At 35.7% G+C, this 21,204-nt stretch overlaps 2 protein-coding genes across 2 annotated transcripts; one reads left to right on the top strand and one right to left on the bottom strand.

Moving 5' to 3' along the window:
• Positions 1-7,889: 7,889 nt before the first annotated feature.
• On the top strand, positions 7,890-8,828 carry LOC124958877 (olfactory receptor 5P3-like). Its single transcript, XM_047517416.1, has one exon. The coding sequence runs from the start codon at positions 7,890-7,892 to the stop codon at positions 8,826-8,828; it is 939 nt and encodes a 312-aa protein (XP_047373372.1).
• Positions 8,829-19,911: 11,083 nt separating this feature from the next.
• On the bottom strand, positions 19,912-20,849 carry LOC124959505 (olfactory receptor 10T2-like). The gene is given in 2 exon segments (XM_047517932.1): positions 19,912-20,801; positions 20,804-20,849. Coding segments are annotated over 2 exon segments (936 nt in total).
• Between the last annotated feature and the right edge of the window lie 355 nt (positions 20,850-21,204).

Below are 21,204 nucleotides of genomic sequence, written 5' to 3'. Positions count from 1 at the left end.
ACTTAATGGTGCCTATCGAGACCAGAACCAGAGAAGATTAAACAGGCTGAAATGACCCCAAGATTAATGTATACACCTAAATATGACCTTGTAGTTAAATTTTAAAAATGACAAACTTTGTTTTACTTATAGAATACTTTGTGCACACAAATTTTCTTTTCAAATTCTATGAAATATTTAAATTGAAAACTCAATTAGAATCTAGCTATTAGATTCTTACTTGTGCACCATAGAGCAAGTCTAATCCCTGTGTGCATAAGAAATATATAAATGGACGTTTACAACATTGATTGTAATAACATCACTATAAACAACTTAAATGTTCATGGGAAGGCCAGCTCCTGGTTTTTCCATTGCCATCCCAAATGTACCTCTGCCCCGTGTTCTCTATTTAGTAAATGCTGTCTCTATTTATACAGCTTACTGGGCCAATAAAGGTAGAATTGATTTGGACATCTCTTTCTTTCTAACTTTCTCATTTTCCGGGAATAATAATGATACCCTTAATTATAATAATTGATACCAAGAGCTGGCTGGTGTCCATATTCAAGATGAAAAGAATTTTCATTATCTTTATGAGATATTTCACAAAGTGTCCCAGGATTTATCTTCCTTATTACACCATTTTACGCTTAAGGATTGTGTGAAGCAATAAGAAGTCTATGTAACATTAGGGACTAGTATTAAATAAGTGAATACTTGGCGACTTGCATTAGGTAAGTTTCAGTTTTGCCAGTTCCAATAAGCAAGGGTATGGAGATAAGAAGTGAGGGTACTTGATACAAGTGAGAGCATTAGGGAGGTCAGGATGTTGGAGCTAGCTAGGAAAGTGAGAAAATTACACTGAAAGAAAGATTCATTAGCATTTCAGAATAATGGTCTCTGTTAAAAATACAGCACATGAGTCAAAACAGGGGAGAATGCTAGTCACATTTATCCTTTTCCAAGAGTCTAAAGACTAACATATTCTTTAGAATAATTTGTTTTTCTTTCAAGAACCCCTAGTTGAAGAATAATTTTTAAAAACGCATATGTATCTATCAGCAACCATGCTTTTAGCCAGAGATTCTGTCAAATTGTATCCAGCATCACATAGGATTATGTGTCAGAATTCTCAGATTCTTTTTTATCTAGACAAAGGCTCAAACCAGAAATATATTTTTAAGAAGAAAATAGGTGTATTAAAGATACAAATATTTTCAAAGTTGGATATGGTGCCAGTATGAAAGACAAAGTGATGTGTGGAAATGTCATGGATTTTGGAGCTATGAAAACCCAGCATCAGTTTCCAGCTCTGCGTCTTACAGTACAGGGAATCATAAGAAAATTATGAGAATTTCTTGATTTTCTGTTTTCTTATCTGTAAAAAAGGAGATACATACCTCTTATGATTCTTGTGTTAATTTATATGATGTAGATAAAATACCAAGCACTGTTTGCAGAGTAGAAGAATAACAAATAGGTTCTCGATTTCTAACAGTTTCCTTGAAATAATTAATTTGTTATTTCTGGAACATACAGGAGAATCAAATATTTCTATGTTGTTAAAAAAAAAAAGGTATAAACTAGTTAAGCACCTACTGAAACAGTGAGAATAGGCTCCAAGGAATTGTTGCTGTTCAGCAAAGCCATATATAAGTGTAGTTTTGGTCATTTGGGATATGGCCCCAAATTATTTACTTCACTTGAAGTTACAAATTAATTACTGCACTTGTTTGGAAAATTACACAGACAATCCACTGGGAGAGAGAATTACATGTACTCACCTACTGAGACAGAGAACTAAAATGTGCATATGATTGTGTAAAGTCTGAGTGAAACATTTTCTAAATACTCAGGGGTTTCATTTACTTTTAATTAAATGATATGAAAAAAGAAATTACAGCATTTTACTATAATTTAAGTTGATTTTTAGATCAAAATGACTAATAGGCTTGCAGCAGTTTGTGGCACTGCCGAATTTGGTCATATTCAGTGACCCAGGTATGCATGTCACCTACATTTAGAGATAATTTGGGTTTGCCAGAGGAGTTTAGTATACAAACATGCATCCAATAGAGTTGTAATATTATTTTCATACAAGTCACATAAACTTCAAAAATAATCTATTTCCACATTTTTTTGTAGTAGGGATTTAACCCAAGGATGCTTTACCATTGAGCTACATCCTTAGTCCTTTTTATTTTTGGTTTTGAGACAGGGTCTCACTATGTTCCTTAGGGCCTCAATAAATTGCTGGCCTTGAACTTGCAATTCTCCTTTCTGACTCCTGAGTCATTGGAATTACAGGCATGTGCCACCACATCCAGTTATTTCCCATATCTTATAGATTTGTCCTAGACAGGATGTCTCTTTCTCTCTCTCTCTCTCTCCTCTCTGTTGCCTACTCTGATCCACTATTGTGTGTGTGTTTTTAATAGAGCAGTGAAGCTTACACTAACATTTTTTGTGACTCTGACATATACAGCTACTGCATTGCCTGTTAGCTTGTCATGGTCACAGTTAGCTTGTGGTATTCTTTAGCAGTGGCTACATAGCACAACATTCCCTAGGTTAAAAGGTTCTTTTTATCCTGAGCTTGGAGAGCCCATAGGTAATTCTCCTTTGGAAAAAAGCTAAACCTGATGATCTACATTAGGAGGATCTAGCAGCTCAAACACTTCAACTTCAACAAATGTTGTGAGGTTCATTTAGGTTTTAAGAAAGCATGACTGTTACCAATACACTGGCAGAAGATCCCAGGTCCAGGTTCTTGGCCTCTCCAACAAAGAACTGAGCCAGACACCAGAGGTTAGCAAGCCAAGAAGAGGGTTTTTGAAAGCCAAAGTACAATCTGGGAGTATATTAGGAGTGGGCCAAGCTATAAAGTAGCTCAAGGTCCCATCAACGCAGTGGAGCTTGCTTTTAATGGTACATGGTAGTTCTCCCCTTCTCCCGTGGGTGGGTTTGTTGATTGACTCCTTGATTGACTGCTGAACCAGATGTAATTTCTTTTCTAAAACAATAAGTTTCTCCCTTCTCCCCCAGAAAATGCATACAAGGGGAGCAAATTGCAATGCTAAAAATATGTTAACAAGCAACAAGTTATCTTTAGGTCAGTCCCTTGAACTGTTGCCTATGCCCAAGATGGAGACTGGGGACTTTCCTTTAGGGGCTTGAATTCCTCCTTATGGTTGTCTAACTTCTTCCCTTTAATTGCACAATGACCCAGTTTCTTCTCACAGGAGGTGCTTCAGGTGGAATGTCAGGTGTCCCTTCTCCCTTTTCTGTCCCTCCCCCATGTTTTATCTCCTACCTAACATGACTGTGGCTGATGAGTGACACAAATAGGTGGCCAATGATTTCATAAAAACATCCCAGGTCACATCGGGAGAATTAAAGTTCTTTCATCCCTGTCTTTCCTCTAACATTTTGTTCACAACACTTGACTAGTACTCCTTGTAGTTGAAAATCTTCCTCTTTCCCTTGTGTAAAGATCCAGTGTCTATGACTATTTTTGTATCCATATTTAATGATCCAGTGCTAGAAATACAGGAGGCACAAAATAGACATTTGTTGAATTGATGTTAAATCAATCAATTAAGAAACCCTTCAAATCCTTTATGCATCATTCTATGCTATGCCCAATTAAAATAGCAACTCTCGAATCTCTATCTTTACTCACAAGTCAGGTGTAGCTCTGTGGTAGAGCATGTGACTAAATTTATCTGTCTTGCTTAAGTCAAAGTTTGTGCCTATGGACTAGTAATTCCCCATCTCCCAGCCCTCAGGTACTGGACCCACAATTCTACTCTTTGAGTCTGTGAATTAGACTATTTTAGATACTTTATTTAAGCGGAATCTTACAGCATCTGTCCTTTTGTGACTGGTTTATTTCATTTTGCATAATGTCTTAAAAGACATTGAAGTTGCATATTGTAGAATTTCCTTTTCTTTAAAGTTGAACAAAATTCCACTCTAGGCATATGCCACATTTTCTTTATCCATTCATCTGTTGATGGGCGTTTAGTCAGTTTTCACATCTTAGCTATTTTGAACAGTGCTGCAATGAACATGGATGTGCTGATATCTCTTTGAAGTACTGATTTCAGTTTTTTTGTACTAATACTCAGAAGACATGTTTCTGGATCATGTGGTATTTTTATTCTTAATTTTTAAAGGAATCCTCATACAGTATTCCTTGGGGGACTGTACCACTTTGCATTCCTACCAACAGTGTACAAGGACTCTAAATACCCCACATCCATGAAAACACTTGTCTTTTTTTTTTTTAATAATAGCTATTCGTGTAAGCATGAGACAATATCTAATTTTGGTTTTGATTTACATTTAAGTGATAACAAGTGACATTGAGCATCTTTTATTATCCAGTGGCTATCTATATGTCTTCTTTGGAAGAATATTTGATTTCTTTAGTTCATTTTTTAATTAGGTTATTTGTTTGTTTGCTATTGAGTTAAAAGCGTTCCTCATAATAAGGTTTGGAAATTAAACCCTTATCAGATACATGATATGCAAATATTTTCCTCTTTTCATAGGATGCCTTTTCACTCTGATGATTATTTTCTTGGCTGAGCAGGAGCTTTTTAGTGTGACACAGTCCTTTTGTCTATTTTTGCTTCTTATGCCTGTGCTTTGGGTTCATTTCCAAGAAATCATTGCCCAGAGCAATGTCATGAAGCTGTCCCCCTATGTTTTGTTTTAGGAATTTCATAGTTTTCAGTATTACATTAAGTCTTTTTCCATTTCGAGTTTACTTTTGATCACTATGTCTGTCTTTATGCCAGTATTATACTGTTTTAATTACTGTAAAAGTAGTTTGAATGTATGATGCTTCAGCTTTGTTCCTTTTTCTCAAGATTGCTTTGGCTATTTGGTGTTTTTTTATGGTTCCGTATGAATTTTAGGATTTTAGGATTTTTCCATTTATGTCAAGAATATAATTGGGATTTTGACAGGGATTGTCTTGATTCTACAAATCACTTTGGGTAGTGTGAACATTTTAATAATATTGTCTTCCAATCCATGAAGATAGATGCCTTTCCATTTGTTTATGTTTCCTACCATTTCATTCATCAATGTTTTGCAGGTGATATGGAACAGATCTTTTCTTTCCTTAATTAAGTTTATTCCTATGGATTTTACTCTTTTTGACTATTTTAGAAGTAGGGCTATTTTCTTAATTCCTTTTCAAATAGTCCATTGTTAGTGTATAGAAAAGCAGCTGATTTTTGTTTTTGATCTTGCAACTTTATTGAATTCATTTATTGGTTCTAACAACTTTGTGGATGAATCTTCATTGTCTTTTGACTGGGAATTTTTGTCCATTTATGTTTACGGTAATTATTGATAGGCAAGGACTTACTAGTGCCATTTTGTTAATTATTTTCTGACTCTTTCATGGTTATGTCGTCCATCTTTTCCTCTTTTACTGTCTTCCTTTGTGATTTGTTGATTTTTTTGTAGTAATTTGCTTTGATTCCTTTCTCTTTCGTATATCTTCATAGGTGGTTTCTTTGTTTTATCATGAAGTTTACATAAAATAAAGCTGCCTATTTTAGGCTGATAATCTTAATTACATAGAAAACTCTATACTTGCCGGATATGATGGCACATGCCTGTAATCCCAATGATTCAGGAGGCTGAGGCAGGAGGGCAGTATGTTTGAGGCCAGCCTGGGCAACTTAATGAGACTCTGTCTCAAAATAAAAATTAGAAAGGGTTGAGGATGTAGCTCTTTGGTAGAGTACCACCAGATTTAGTTCCCAGTGCCATATTATTGATATCACTCCCCTTCTTTTCCATTCTTATCAGAAAGAAGAATGCATGTGGGACATTAATATATACATTTACAATTTTGTCCAGGGTCTTCTGTCAAATATAATCTTAGATTAGTAGGAGGAGGATATGTATCTTCCCAATCTTCAGTGAGGAAAAAAAATGGGACAAAGGACCACTTGAAAAGTTAGATTGGAGTTGGGAGAGGAAGGTTGAAAGTAAATGGTTGCCAAGAGTTATTACTAGGGAAATTAAAATGGTAGAGAAAAGGCATAGTAGTATAAATACAGTGCAGTGCAAAATAGATTTTAAAGAAAAAAATTGTTAAAAAGGAAGAGGCTAAATCCCTAACTAGCAGGGTATTATATAATAAAAAATTTTTGAAATGATAAAATTATGGAAATGGAGAACATATTAGATGTTCCTAGAAGTTAAGGAGAAGATGAGGAATGAAGGAAAGTCACTGTGTCATAAACGGTAACTTGGGTGATCCTTGTGGTGATACAAATATTCTTCATCTTGACGATATCATTGTCAATATACTGGTTGGGATATTGCATGATAGTTTGACAAGATGCTATTACTGGGTAAAAGGAATATAGGATCTCTGCATTGGTTTTATTTCCTACAATTGTATGTGAATCTCCAATACTTTCAAGATAAAGAGTTCAATTAAAAAACAAACGGGAACCATCAAGAAATACAAAAATTTCATAAGCACTTATTTTTTTCTAGAAAAATTTCTATTTTGAATTGAAATTGTGTCTAGGACACTGTACCTTTGCTTACCTTTGTGAGTTCCAGTATAATTAGAATGGTTTTTAGCAACTCTTCAGAATTTTTCATCTAAAAAATCCAATGCACACAAAAATTGATTTATATTAGACAATACATTTATATTGGAATGTGCATCTGCAATTTTCACCATCCTAATGGATTTTCACAAACTAATAATTGCACTCAAGAGACTATGTCCCCAAAGACCTCATTTATCATAAATATGGCCTTACTTTACATTGATAATTCTTAGTGAGTTGTTCTTATTGTTGAGGTACTTACATCTACAGGTAACCGTGTTCCTTTTCTATTGATACAGGATTTTTTTTTTCTCATTTATATATTAGATGTTAAGATTTGGTCATTTTAAAGTATTATTTTTTCTTCATCCCCATATTTCTATTATCAGTGCTAGTTATTACTACAAATATCATTTTATGAAGTATAAGAATCCTGTGAGGTATTTAAAAAAAAAAGTAATCATGGGTATTGAATAGTTTATATAAATTGTGTAAGATTCCACAGATTGCCGGTGACAAAACTGGAGCCAGATCCCAAGCCTTTATGTCTCCCAAGCTCATGGCATTCCTGCCCAACATGTTGCTTCTGTTCATAATAACATTAAAATAAACTCTGACAGGTATTTTCCTTAAAAGCTTAAACTTCAGTTCAGCCTTAACAAAATTCCTTCTTATGTCCCAAACAAAGAGAAGAATGGTAGCAGGTAGCACTTTGGATTTCAGACACATAAATGCATGGTGCTCATAATAATGACATGTTATTTATCAGTTAATTCAACAAACAGCATGATTTAAGTATCTTTGTTAATAATTGAAAGGTAATAATGTGGCTGGTGGAACACATGGTTATCAAGGCCAGTGTTTATGTGTTTATGTGTGTGTGTGTGTGTGTGTGTGTGTGTGTGTGTGAAAGAGAGAGAGAGAGAGAGAGAGAGAGAGAGAGAGAGAGAGAGAGAGAGAGCTCAGTCTGCTTGACACTGAGTTCTTGAAAGGAAAATAAGTTGTTTTTCTATTCTAGTTCATTTATTCCTCACAGAACACCTGAACTAACATGATGCACACATGATTTGCATGTGTTTAAAAAAAGGGGGGGGTTGTGCATATTCCTGGCCATGAATTGGTGAGCATTTATTTTATCAAGTTTTTGCCTGAGGTATTATATGAAAATATTTTCCTCCAAATTTGCAAATGAGTATTTATGTTTTGGGAATTTACATTATACAATGATTGTAAAAGTAAGTATCAAAGGCTAGTATTTTATTCCTTTCTAAAAACTACTTGTTTTTCTTTCAGTGGGCACCATTCCCAGTATAAATGGGGACTGGAAACTGCACAATGGTGACAGAGTTCATTATTTTGGGGTTGACAGAGAATGCTACAATTCGTACCATTTTATTTGTTGTATTTATAGGAATTTATGTTGTCACCTTAGTAGGCAATGTCACCATAATCATGTTAATCAGAAGCAGCTCTCAGCTATATACCCCAATGTACCTTTTCCTCTGCCATTTGGCCTTTGTAGACATTGGGTACTCCTCATCAGTCACACCTGTCATGCTCATGGGCTTCCTTCAGAAGGGAACTTTTATCCCTGTTGCTGGTTGTATAGCCCAACTCTGTTCTGTGGTGACTTTTGGGACAGCTGAGTGCTTCCTTCTGGCTGCCATGGCCTATGATCGCTATGTGGCCATCTGCTGGCCCCTGCTGTATTCCACCCTCATGTCCCCTGGCGTCTGCATGCTTTTTGTGGGGGCTTCCTACCTAGGTGGATGTGTGAATGCTTGGACATTTACTGGCTGTTTATTAAGTCTGTCTTTCTGTGGACCAAATAAAGTCAACCATTTTTTCTGTGACTATTCACCACTTTTACAGCTTTCTTGTTCTCACGATTTTACTTCAGAAATAGTTCCAGCCATCTCTTCAGGCTCCATCATTGTGGTCACAGTGTGTGTCATCGCCGTCTCCTACATCTACATCCTCATCACCATCCTGAGGATGCGCTCCCCCGAGGGGCGCCACAAGGCCTTCTCCACCTGCACCTCCCACCTCACTGCTGTCACTCTGTTCTATGGGACCATCACCTTCATCTATGTGATGCCCAAGTCCAGCTACTCCACTGACCAGAACAAAGTGGTGTCTGTGTTCTACACGGTGGTGATCCCCATGTTGAACCCTCTCATCTATAGTCTCAGGAACAAAGAGGTCAATGAGGCCATGAGAAAATTGATGGCTAGAACTCACTGGGGGTTCTGAATGTTTTGACTTGAATAATGGATACAATATAATAAGGACCCCCTCTTTCAGGTGAAAGAAAAATGTCCTAAGCAAATTATGTATATGTTTAAAGTATTCTAGACCTATAAATTTCATTGTCCCATTCTTGAGATAATTTTCAGGGTAAAAAATGTGAATTTACTAATATGGAAACATCTAGTCAAAAAAGCTTGCTTCATCTTTTCTCTGTCTACCATTTCTTTTTTCTTAAATTTGTTCTTTTTAGATAAACATGACGGCAGAGTGTATTTTCACATATTTTGCATACATGGAGTACAGGATATTCTAATAAGGATCCCATCTGAGTCTGACCAATAGGATTCCTCTCATGGTGCCTCTGTGTAAGCCTGATGCAGCCAACCCAAAAAATATCTGAGGTCCTCCCTTAGCTACTAGCTCTTCCCTTTTTGGAATCCATTCCACCAAATACCTTGAGTCCCTGAAGGACAGCTTACTGGGTGCTGATAGGGATGACCTGACTCCTGTGGAAATGGTCACACCTTTTTTCTTAGATTATTTCAGTGTTTGGAATTTTATGCTGTACACTTCTAAGTAGTGTCTTTTGAACAATTTTGTTTCTTCTATTTCTATTACCTCTGAAATGGAAAATTCTTGGTCTCTTATATATAATCTCCCTGAAAATATTTTAATAGTCCTGAAAATGCTTTTCCTGAATGAGATTAACTTTCATTTTTAGAACTTAAAATTATTGGAGTTATTACAAACCATTGTGTTTACTCATCAATTGTCTTTTCTATGTGAGCACATTTCTTAACAAAAAGTAACATTTTTAGGAACTTTATTTTTCTTTAATAAAAGTATAAACACCAGATTAATCTTAATACGGTATATCATGTGATTTTTCTATTTACTTATCAACGTTGAATGTCTTCAATATTAAGCCCAATTTTCTTAGTTGGAGGAAACAGCACACACATTTCTGGATCTTTGTATTTTTACTGTAATGGTAGTTTTGAAATTGAAAGTTTGATTGAAGTCTCCCAAATTTTACTTATCCAGCCCCTTCCAATAATATTTAAATATAAAATTACCTGAATTAAATTATTTTCTGCTCAAAATAACTAGGAATTGCAACTCTCCTGAACTAACCCTGACTGCTATATATACCAGGGAACTCATTTAGGTCAAGAACTTTATTCCCAAATGGCACAAAAATATCATGATGTCCTCTATGAACACTTGTGTCAAGAAAGAGGAGGTGACTTCTGTCCCTTGGAGACTTGTTCAATATCCAGGTAAATTTGCTGACATTTATATAAATTCATAAGATGAATTTGTATTTCCACTAGAGTGTAGGGATTAAACAGCATGAAAAAAAATGTAAATCTTTACTTATCTTAGACACTATATAAGATTATAATAGTATACAGAAGATTCTTTCCACATGAAGCCTTCCAGAAATCAACCTTGGATGACTATCCTTAATATGCAATTTGGAACCCATATCTTTTTATCACCCAATATACAATGACCCAAGATGACGCATAGGGTAGCTGCCTATGATATATTTCAAGGTGATGACAGGTAGTGAGCTGGATATTTTAAGTATGTGACTCATAAAATCTTTAAAATTTATTTGTGCATTATGATATACATAATTTATACATTGTGATTATGTAATTATACATAATATAATGCATTGTGATTCATGTGAGATCCTGACTTTAGTTTTACTCATCATCTATTACTGTCCCATTTGTATTGATGATACATCTCATTTTTTTCATATAGTCAAAGTAACTAGTGATTGGGAATATATCAATATGTCATTATTCCCATTATTTCCAATCAGACCCTGAAAAGCAAAGTTTGAGGGAAATGTTTTCTGTCTAGTGTTTTGTGATATATTCAACCTTGGGCTTTATTTCTGCAGACTGACAGGAACCCCATTTCCCAGTTTTGCTATTCTCTACCCTTGCAGCAGGATCTAGTGGGCTTAGTTTAACATATAAACTAAGATTGCAGTGAGAACTACAACAATTTTTGACTGTCTCTTCAGTTTAGGTCACTTCACAGTCTTTCTTGTCCCCTTAACATAAGAAAAGTCATAACATTGTTTATCAATCTACCTCCCAAGAAGTGATCAAAATCATGACCGTTCTGGGATTGTGTTCTTCACCAGACTGAACTGGAGAATATTTCTGGAAGTTTCACTTAATTCCTGTTCATTGGGCAAAGTTTGGTAATAGAAAAATGGTACCTATTTACTACCAAGTATTAGGAAAACTATTTTTTTTTCAAACTGATCAGAATAAAAAAGTAAATTTTGATTCAGTTTTTCTACAGTTTGGAAGAATTACTGATATTTTAATTGTTAAACAAAAGAGTGTGCTTTATTAAGTTACAGGTGATAGGAAATGTAATACAATTTTCATAAATTAGACATTTATGAGGTTCATTTTTTTCTGGTTATAAATGCTTTCCATGTTTCCTACATGTATGTGAAAGCTTATTTCCTTAATTATTTTCATCAAAGGAATGCTTGTTGATTTTGTAAGTCACAATCACATAATTATAAAATTAAATGGTCATACTTAGTGGTTAAAGGGAAAATGATGGGAAATGCAAACAAATCTAATTGATAATTTACAGTAAATTAGCCATTAAATTATAGGTGCAACTATGTAAATTGGAACCATTATATATGTTATATATATTTATAGCATTATTACATAAATGTACTATATAATATATACAATGCATTATAATTTATTATTACATATTATATAAATATACTATATAATTATGTACATAATTATATATATTATTCTTTCCTATTTGGTTCTTTTAATACAATGAAATCACCTAACTAAATTCAAAATTAGATCTGGAGTTACACTGGACCCTATTTTTCAATTGGTTAGGAAACTGGGCAGAGTTAGAGAGGCCTGCATTCAAATCCAAGCTCTACTTATTGTATACTTAAGTGCAAGTAATTTATTCTCCCTTATAACCATTTCCTCCTTGTTACTAAGTATTCCTGTAGGAGGAAAAGTTTAAAATGCTGCATAAATAATAAATGCTTAATAATAAATGCTTAATAATTGCTAGTTCCATTTCCACTGGCTAAAACATTGCAAGACTTATAGACAACTTTTCCTTGTGCATATCAGTACTTGCCTGCTCATAGACATATCTGTAACATTGTACCAGGCTCTGCTTGGTTGATCCAAGTGATCCCTATCAGTATACTTCAGTTTAGTGTGGAGTGGACAGCCTTATCTTTGGCTTTCAGTTTTCTAAGTCTATGAAATTTAATGTAAATTTACAAGAAGTGAAACGTGCATACCTTCAGTGAATGATCACTGTCTACTGACAAGTGCATTAGCCTGTGTAACATGAGCAGCTGGTATCATGCAGAACATTAACATCAACCCAGGGACTTCCCCACACCCCTTCATAGCCAGAAAACAATGTAATGTAAGATCATGAAGATTTTCCCCCATGTTCTAAGAGTTTTGTAGTTTTATACCTTCCAATTAGGTCTTTGATCTATTCGAATTAATTTTTGTTTATGGCATGAAACCAACTTGACTCCTAATTATGACATTAGGAGTATGAGCAAAAAGAGAAAATATGTAAGTTGAACCTCATTAAAATTGAATTGCCTTGCATTCCAAAGGAAACTATAAAGAAAGTAGAAAAACAATTTTCAGGATGAGAGAAAATATTTTCACATCATATATTTGATTAGGAAAGTGTATCTATCATTATAAAGTGCTCAAAATTCAAACAAATAAATGAATTAAAAATGGGGAAAGAACTTGAAAATATATTCCTCCAAATTAGATACTCAAATGATCAATAAATTGATGAGAAGATGCTGGACATCATAATCAGGTAAATGCAATTCAAACCCACTATAATACACTACTGCACACCCACTATAACCATGTGGACAGTTGTGAAGAGTGGTGACAGAGGATGGGGGAGCAGTGACTGAGATTGGGGGTCTCTGATGACCTCATGGCTCTGGCATCCCTGGTTCCTGGGAATGTTCCTGTGCAAGGGCACAGGGTGCTTAGCTGCTCTGGCAATGCCATACACAAGGAGGCTCTGTGCAAGAGTTCTATCAGCTCTGACCTTGATCCCAGGCAAATAGCTCCTGGGAATTGAAAAATTCTTATGCTAGGCAACCACAATGTTTCACCAACTCTGCTTCTCCTGTTTACAGTAAGTTTTTTTTTAATCTTTTAATTTTTCACAGACTGCATTTTGATTCATTGTACACAAATGGGGTACATCATTTTATTTCTATGGTTGTACATGATATAGATTCATACCATTCATGTAATCATACATGTACATAGGGTAATGATGTCTGTCTCATTCCACCATTTTTTATACCCCCTCCCTCTCATTTCCTTCTACATAATCTAAAGTTTCCCTATTCTTCTCTCCCTCTCCACCCCTCCACCCCCATTATATATCATTCTCCACTTATCAGGGAAAACATCCAGTCTTTGGCTTTTTGGGCTTGGCTTATTTCACATAGCATGTTATTCTCCAATTCCATCCATTTATTTGCAAATGCCATGATATTATTCTTCCTTATGGCTGAGTAATATTCCATTGTGTATATATACCACAGTTTCTTTATCCATTCATCTGTTGAAGGGCATCTAGGTTGGTTCCACAATCTAGCTATTGTGAACTGAGCTGCTATAAACATTGATGTGTCTGTGTTACTGTATTATGCTGATTTTAAGTCCTTTGGATATAAACCGAGGAGTGGGATAACTGGGTCAAATGCTGGGTCCATTCCAAGTCTTCTGAGGATTCTTCACACTGCTTTCCAGAGTGGTTGCACCAATTTGCAACTCTACCACCAATGTAAAAGTGTGCCTTTTTCCCCACATCCACACCAACATCTATTATTGTTTTTGTTCTTGATAATAGCCATTCTAATTGGAGTAAAATGAAATCTTAGAGTTCTTTTAATTTGCATTTCTCTAATTATTAGAGACGTTGAACACTTTTTCATATATTTATTAATTGCCTATATGTCTTCTTCTGCAAAGTGTCTGTCCAGTTCCTTGGCCCATTTATTGATTGGGTTCTTTGTATTTTTGGTGTAAAGTTTTGTAAGTTCTTTGTAAATTTTGGAGATGAGTGCTCTATCTGAAGTGCTTGTGGAAAAGATTCTCTCCCACTCTGTAGGCTCTCTCTTCACATTCTTGGTTGTATCCTTTGCTGAGAAAAAACTTTTTAGTTTGAGTACATCCCATTTATTGATTCTTGCTTTGATTTCTTGTGCTATGGGAGTCTCATTGAGGAAGTCTGATCCTAAGCCAACATGATGAAGATTCAGGCCTACTTTGTCTTCTATTAGGTGCAGGGTCTCTGGTCTAATTCCTATGTCCTTGATCCATTTTGAGTTGAGTTTTGCACAGGATAGAGGTTTAATTTCATTTTACTGCATATGGATTTCCAGTTTTGCCTGCACCAATTGTTGAACAGGCTATCTTTTCTCCATTGTATGTTTTTGGTTCCTTTGTCTAGTATGAGGTTTCACTTTTTCTACTCAGGATTGTTTTGGCTGTTCAAGGTCTCTTGTTCTTCCAGATGAAGTTCATGATTGCTTTCACTATTTCTATGAAGAATGTTTAGGATTTTAATTGGAATTGCATTGAATCTGTATAGTGCCTTTGATAGAATGGCCATTTGACAATGTTAATTCTGCCTATCCAAGAACATGGGACATCTTTCCATCTTCGAAGGTGTTCTTCAATTTCTTTCTTTAATGTTCTGTAGTTTTCATCGTAGAGGTCTTTCATCTCTTTTGTTAGATTAATTCCCAAGTATTTTAATTTTTTTCAGGATATTGTGAATGGAGTGGTTTTCCTAATTTCTCTTTCAGAGGATTCATCACTTATGAGTAGAGATGCATTAGATTTATGCATATTGGTTTTATATCCTGCTACTTTGCTGAATTCATTTATTAGTTCTAGAAGTTTTCTAGTGGAGTTTTTTGGATCTTCTAAATATAGGATCATGTCATCAGCAAATAGTGACAGTTTTAGTTCTTCTTTTCCTATTTGTGCCTCTTTACTTTCTGTGGTTTGTCTAATTGCTCTGGCAAGTGTTTCAAGGACAATGTTGAATAGAAGTGGTGAAAGAGAGCATCCCTGTATTGTTTTAGTTTTAGAGGGAATGCTTTCAGTTTTTCTCCATTAAGAATGATGTTGACCTTGGGTTTAGCATAGATAACCTTTACAATGTTGAGGTATGTTCCTACCATCCCTATTTTTCCTAGTGTTTTAAGTATGAAAGGGTGCTGTATTTTATCAAATGCTTTCTCAGCATCAATTGAAATAATCATGTGATTCTTAACTTTAAACCTATTGATGTGATGAATTACATTTATTGATTTCCAGATGTTGAAACAACCTTGCATCCCTAGGATAAACCCAACTTGATCATGGTGCACTATCTTTTTAATATTTTTGTATGTGATTTGCCAGTATTTTGTTAAGGATTTTTGCATCTATGTTCATCAGGGATATTGGTATAAAGTTTTCTTTCCTTGATGTGTCTTTGTCTGGTTTTGGTATTAGAGTGATACTAGCCTCATAGAATGAATTTGGAAGAGTTCCCTCCTTTTCTACTTCCTGAAATACTTTGATGAGTATTAGGATCAGTTCTTCTTTAAAGGTCTTGTAGAATTCAGCTGAGAATCCATCTGGTCCCGAGCTTTTCTTGGTTGGTAGTCTTTTGATAGCTTCTTCTATTTCGGTGCTTGAAATTGATCTGTTTATATTGTGTACGCCTTCCTGATTCAGTTTGGGAGGATCATATGTCTCTAAAAATTTGTCAATGTCTTTGATATTTTCTATTTTGTTGGAGTATAGATTTTCAAAGTAGCTTCTAATTATGTTATGTATTTCAATGGTGTCTGTCATGATCTTTCCTTTTTCATCACAAATTCTAGTAATTTCTCTTCCTTAGTGTGGCTAGGGGGTTATCAATTTTATTTAGTTTTTCAAAGAACCAACTTTTTGTTTTGTCAATTTTTTGAATTGTTTCTCTTGTTTCAATTTCAATGATTTCAGCTCTGATTTTAATTATTTCCTGTCTTATACTATTTTCGGTGTTGATTTGTTCTTCTTTATGTAGGGCTTTGAGATGTAATGTTAGGTCATTTAGTTGTTGACTTTTTATTTTTTTAATGTACGAGCTCAACACAATGAACTTTCCCCTTTGTAATGCTTTCATAGTGTCCCAGAGATTTTGATATGTTGTGTCATTGTTCTCATTTACCTCTAAGAATTTTTTTATTTCTTCCCTGATGTCTTCCGTTATCATTGCATCATACGATAGCATATTATTTAGTCTCCAGGTGTATGAGTATTTTTTGTTATTTTATCATTCATTTCTAATTGCATTCCATTATGGTCTGATAGGATACAGGGTAGGATCTCTATTTTTTTGTATTTACTAATGGCTTCTTTGTGGCATAGCATATGGTCTATTTTGGAGAAGGATCCATGAGCTGCTGAGAAGAAAGTATATGCACTCAATCAATGAAATACTCTGAAAATATCCATTAAGTCTATATCATAGATTGTATTATTTAGTTCTATAGTTTCTTTGTTCAGTTTTTGTTTGGAGGATCTATCCAGTGGTGAGAGCAGTGTGTTAAAGTCCCCCACTATTAATGTGTTTTGTTCTATTCGATTCTTAAAATCGAGAAGGGTTTGTTTGATATAAATAGATGCTCCATTGTTTGGGGCATAGATATTTAAAATTGTTATATCTTGCTGTTTTATGCTTCCCTTTAGTCGTATGAAATGTCCTTCTTTATCCCTTCTGACTAACTTAGGTTTGAAGTCCACTTTATCTGATATGAGGATGGAGACCCCTGCTTTTTTATTGGGTCCATGCGCATGGTATGTTTTTCCCCATCCTTTCACCTTTAGTCTGTGGATGTCTTTTTCTATGAGATGAGTCTCTTGAAGGAAGCATATTGTTGGGTCTTTCTTTTTAATCCAATCTGCCAGTCTATGTCTTTTGATTATTGAGTTTAGGCCATTAACAATCGGGTTATTATTGCAATATGATTTGTATTCCTGGTCATTTTGGCTTATTTTTGGTTTTTAACTTGACTTGGTTTCTCCTTTGATTGACTTTTCCTTTTGAGTAGTTCCTCACTTTGCTGATTCGTATTGTTGCTTTTCACTTCCTTCTCATGAAATATTTGTGAAGTTCTGTAGAGCAGGCTTTCTATTTGTAAATTCTTTTAACTTTTGTTTATCATGGAAAGATTTTATTTCATTGTCAAATCTGAAGGTTAGTTTTGCTGGATATAGGATTCTTGGTTGATATCTCTGTTCTTTCAGAGCTTGAAATATATTATTCCAGGCCATTCTTGCTTTTAGAGCCTGGGCTGAGAAATTTGCTAATATCCATATTGGTTTCCCCTTATTTGTAGTCTGATGCTTTTCTCTTGCAGCCTTTAAAATCCTATCTTTATTTTGTTTGTGAGGCATTTTCATTATAATGTGTCTTGATGTGGACCTGTTGTAATTTTGTGCACCTGGTGTTCTGTAAGCCTCTAGTATTTGATTTTCCATTTCATTTTTCAGGTTTGGGAAATTTTCTGATATTATTTCATTGAACATGTTGTTCATGCCTTTGGTTTGTGTCTCTGTGCCTTCCTCAATCCCAACAATTCTTAAATTCAGTCTTTTCATGATATCCCATAATTCTTGGAGGTTCCATTCATGACTTTGTAACATCTTCTCAGTTTGTTCAACTTTTATTTTCAAGATTAAATATTTTATCTTCATTGCCTGAGAGTCTGTCTTCCATGAAGTCTATTCTGTTGGTGATGCTTTATATTGTGTTTTTAATTTGGTTTGTCATTTCTTTCATTTCAAGTATTTCTGTTTGTTTGGTTTTCTTTTTAGAATCTCTATCTCTTTATTGAAGTGTTCTTTTGCTTCCTGCATGGTTCTTTTAACTGTTTACTAGAATAGTCATCCATTGACTGCATTTGCTCTCTTGTGTTTTGCTTCATGAATCATTTTAAGTATGCAGATTCTAAACTCTTTTTCTGTCATTTCTACTGCTGTGCTGTCATTGGGTTCTATCACAATAGCATCTTGGTTTGTTAGGGACATTTTCTTCCCCTGTTTTTGCATGTTGTTTCTATATATTCCCCTCTAGCAGTGAAGATCAGAGGTAATTAAGTTTCCCCCTTGCAGGCTGATTGTGACCCTGCAGCTTTCTACTACCTCTCCTTTGAAGGGGAGACCAATACCAGTCGCACCCAATACAGAGAAAATGCAGCCCTGAACCAGATAGCTCCTATAAAGACTTTAACATTATTGTAATGAACAGGATCAGTTTGAATACTATTTACAGTATTTCTAGTTGTGAACAAACAAAAAGATGGAAAATGGTGTAGGATGTAAGTAAATAGAGGTACCTGTCAAAGAGTTTCTAGTCTCCTGTGGGTGTCTCAGGAAGGGAGCCTTCCAATGATTATGGCCATGCCCTCAGGAATAATTCAAAATGCCTGCACCAGCCTCCAAAGAAGCTGGGGAGCCCCAGGGAGGGTGTACCAAGTCAGCACGGAGGCAGGCACAGTGTCCTTCAGGAGTAGGGAGGGAGGTGGGCAGGCTCAGCTACCGGCCTCCATCCTTGGTGTGGGGGCAGGCTGGGGGGCTCAGCACCAGGACCAACCTGGGGTCAAGGGGCAGGCTCAGCAACAGCGACCAACCTTGGTGCCTGGGGGCGGGCTCAGCCTACAGTAACTTTTAACAATGGACTTTCTTGAGAGCTACACAAAGCTCCTAACATTGCACTTGGGAACTATGGATTGCATCTGTGGAAAAACTGCATAGATGTCCTACTTTCTGTAAATTTTCTGAATATAAAGAATAATGGTCGCCTACTCTTTAGCCTGATAATGAGACATATAAATAAAGATGGCTGGCATAACTATATCTGCATCTCCATCAGAGAGCAGAGCTTCACCTGATCCCAGCTTAATCTTCAATATCTGTGTTTGAGTCTTTATTTTCCAATCCCCTTTGCCTCTTGCTGGAACAGAGAATTTGACCATGCTGGTCATGGCAGAGAATGTCACCTCAAGATTTCCTGACCAACCTTCATCATCTGGTTTCCCACAATTCATTTCAGAACCTCATCTCCACAGCCACAATCAGAAGGCAGCAGTACAAAGCACTTTCTAGCACTATGAGGATCCAAAATTAGAAGCTATTTGCCTTCATGGTCTAAGACAAATGGAATAATATTATCTCAGTGGTCTAGGGAGTTTAAAATCATTTGTTCCTTGAGAATTTGAAAAAAAATAGTTGTTAAACCATCTGGTCTAATGCTCTAGGGCAGAGAGAAATAGGAAGAATAGTTCTTTGACAGATTTCTCAATATTTTCCATGGAAATTTGGATGTTAAAAAGCCTATTGTTCTTTTGGCCATTTTCCCCCCAGAAATTCATCCATTCCATTCTAATTTCCACAATATGTTTGAATAGATTTGAACAAATTATTCTCTTAAGTTGACTTTAATTTTCTCTGGATGATATTCATATCATCACACTCAATTCAAATTTTAGGTGTTTGTACTGTCTTCTTTTTAAATTAATTACAATATTCATCTCTTTTTTCCTCATCTTTCTTCTTCTCTCCCTCCCTTCTTCCCTTCCTTTCTTCTCTTGCTTCTTCCTTCCCCTCATCTTTCCTTACCTGATTTTTCTATCTTCCTTACCATCTCTCTTCAGTGTAACTCTTCTTTTTTTCCCTAAAAGCAGTTACAAACAAATCAATATTCCAAAGAATTTTAACATGTTTACTGCATGTGCATACTCACACACACATAGTGTGGCATTTAAAAATAACTTAAAACTGAAATATTTGCAGTAGGAAAATGGTGAGGTCAGTATACATTAGGCAATTAGCACTTTAATTGTTTCATATACAAAATGATGATTTGTACTATAAATATTTCACTTTGCTCAGTTTTAAGTATCAGTGTGCAATAGTTTTATTTTAAATATTCAGGAATTTTTTATTTGTCAAATAAGAAAGAATTTAATTATACTGCCTTGTACTTTCCTTAGGGCTATCTGCATTTCTTTGTTCCTTAGACTGTAAACTATGGGGTTCAGCAGAGGTGTCAGTACTGTGTATGTCACAGCCATCAGCATGTCTTCACCAAAGGAGTCACTGTTCTTGGGTCTCAGGTAGACAAAGCAAGCAAATCCATAGTGTATAGACACAACCGTGAGGTGGGAGGAACAAGTCGAGAAGGCCTTGTACCTCCCCTTGGCAGAGGGCATCTTCACAACTAAGGACACAATGAACACATAGGAAATCATAATTAAAATAAAGCTGCCCACCAAGACAAAGGCAGAGAGCACAAAGATAGCCATTGCATGATGGGATGTGTAATCACATGCAAGGTGAACCACAGGTGAAATGTCACAAAAGAAGTGCTCAATATTGTTGGAGTCACAAAAAGACAAGTTGAATATAATGATGGTGATGCAGAGAGAAATCAGGAATCCAACCACCCAGGAGGCCATCATGAGCCGGAAGCAAATCTTTCTCGTCATCAGGATGGGATAACGAAGTGGGTTGTGAATGGCGCTGTAACGGTCGTAGGACATGGCAGCCATGATGAAACAGTTGTTGGCTGCCAGACCAAAGAAGAAAAACATCTGTGTGGCACACTCAGGAAGAGAAATCGTCTTGCTCTCTGAGAGCAAGTCCACTAGCATGCGGGGGATGATTACCAGAGTGGTACAGGTTTCTGAAAAGGACAGACCAAAGAGGAAAAAGTACATGGGGGTGTGGAGGTTGTGACTGAGCTTGATGGCCACCATTATGGATGCATTTGCAAGTAGGATGGTCACATGGGAGGAGAAAATCACCACAAAGAGGAGATTCTGCAGGTCTGGAAACTGGAAAATCCCCACAAAAGGAATATGTTCACTGCTGTGTGATTACCCATCTTCTTGTTAGGCATGGCCACTTTCTACCAATAACACAGATGCTCTTGGTTGAGACTGAAATAACTATAAAAACCTCCTTAGACAATAAAGCTGCCTGGATTTTAATTTTGAGTCCTGGACGAATGTAAAGCAACTCATAAAGAATTTTAGCAAAGAGGCTTAAATGTATTTGGCAAAAGTCAGAATCAGGAGTATGAATAATGAGGGGAATGAGTCTAGCATGAGAATATATAGAAGTACCACAGAGGGAGTCCAATTGGATTCTACTCAGAAAAGTGCTCTTTATCTCTCTGTTCTCCATTCTGAATCTGCAAGGAAGAGACAAAATATTAATAAAAGTCTTACCCAGTGAAT

This window comes from Sciurus carolinensis, chromosome 11 (assembly GCF_902686445.1).
Source record: "Sciurus carolinensis chromosome 11, mSciCar1.2, whole genome shotgun sequence".
NCBI lineage: Eukaryota > Metazoa > Chordata > Mammalia > Rodentia > Sciuridae > Sciurus > Sciurus carolinensis.
This window is presented reverse-complemented; position numbering and strand designations above follow the sequence as displayed.

Excerpts from the sequence above, each read along its gene's own strand:
- LOC124958877 (XM_047517416.1), top strand. The coding sequence starts at position 7,890 with ATGGGGACTGGAAACTGCACAATGGTGACAGAGTTCATTATTTTGGGG.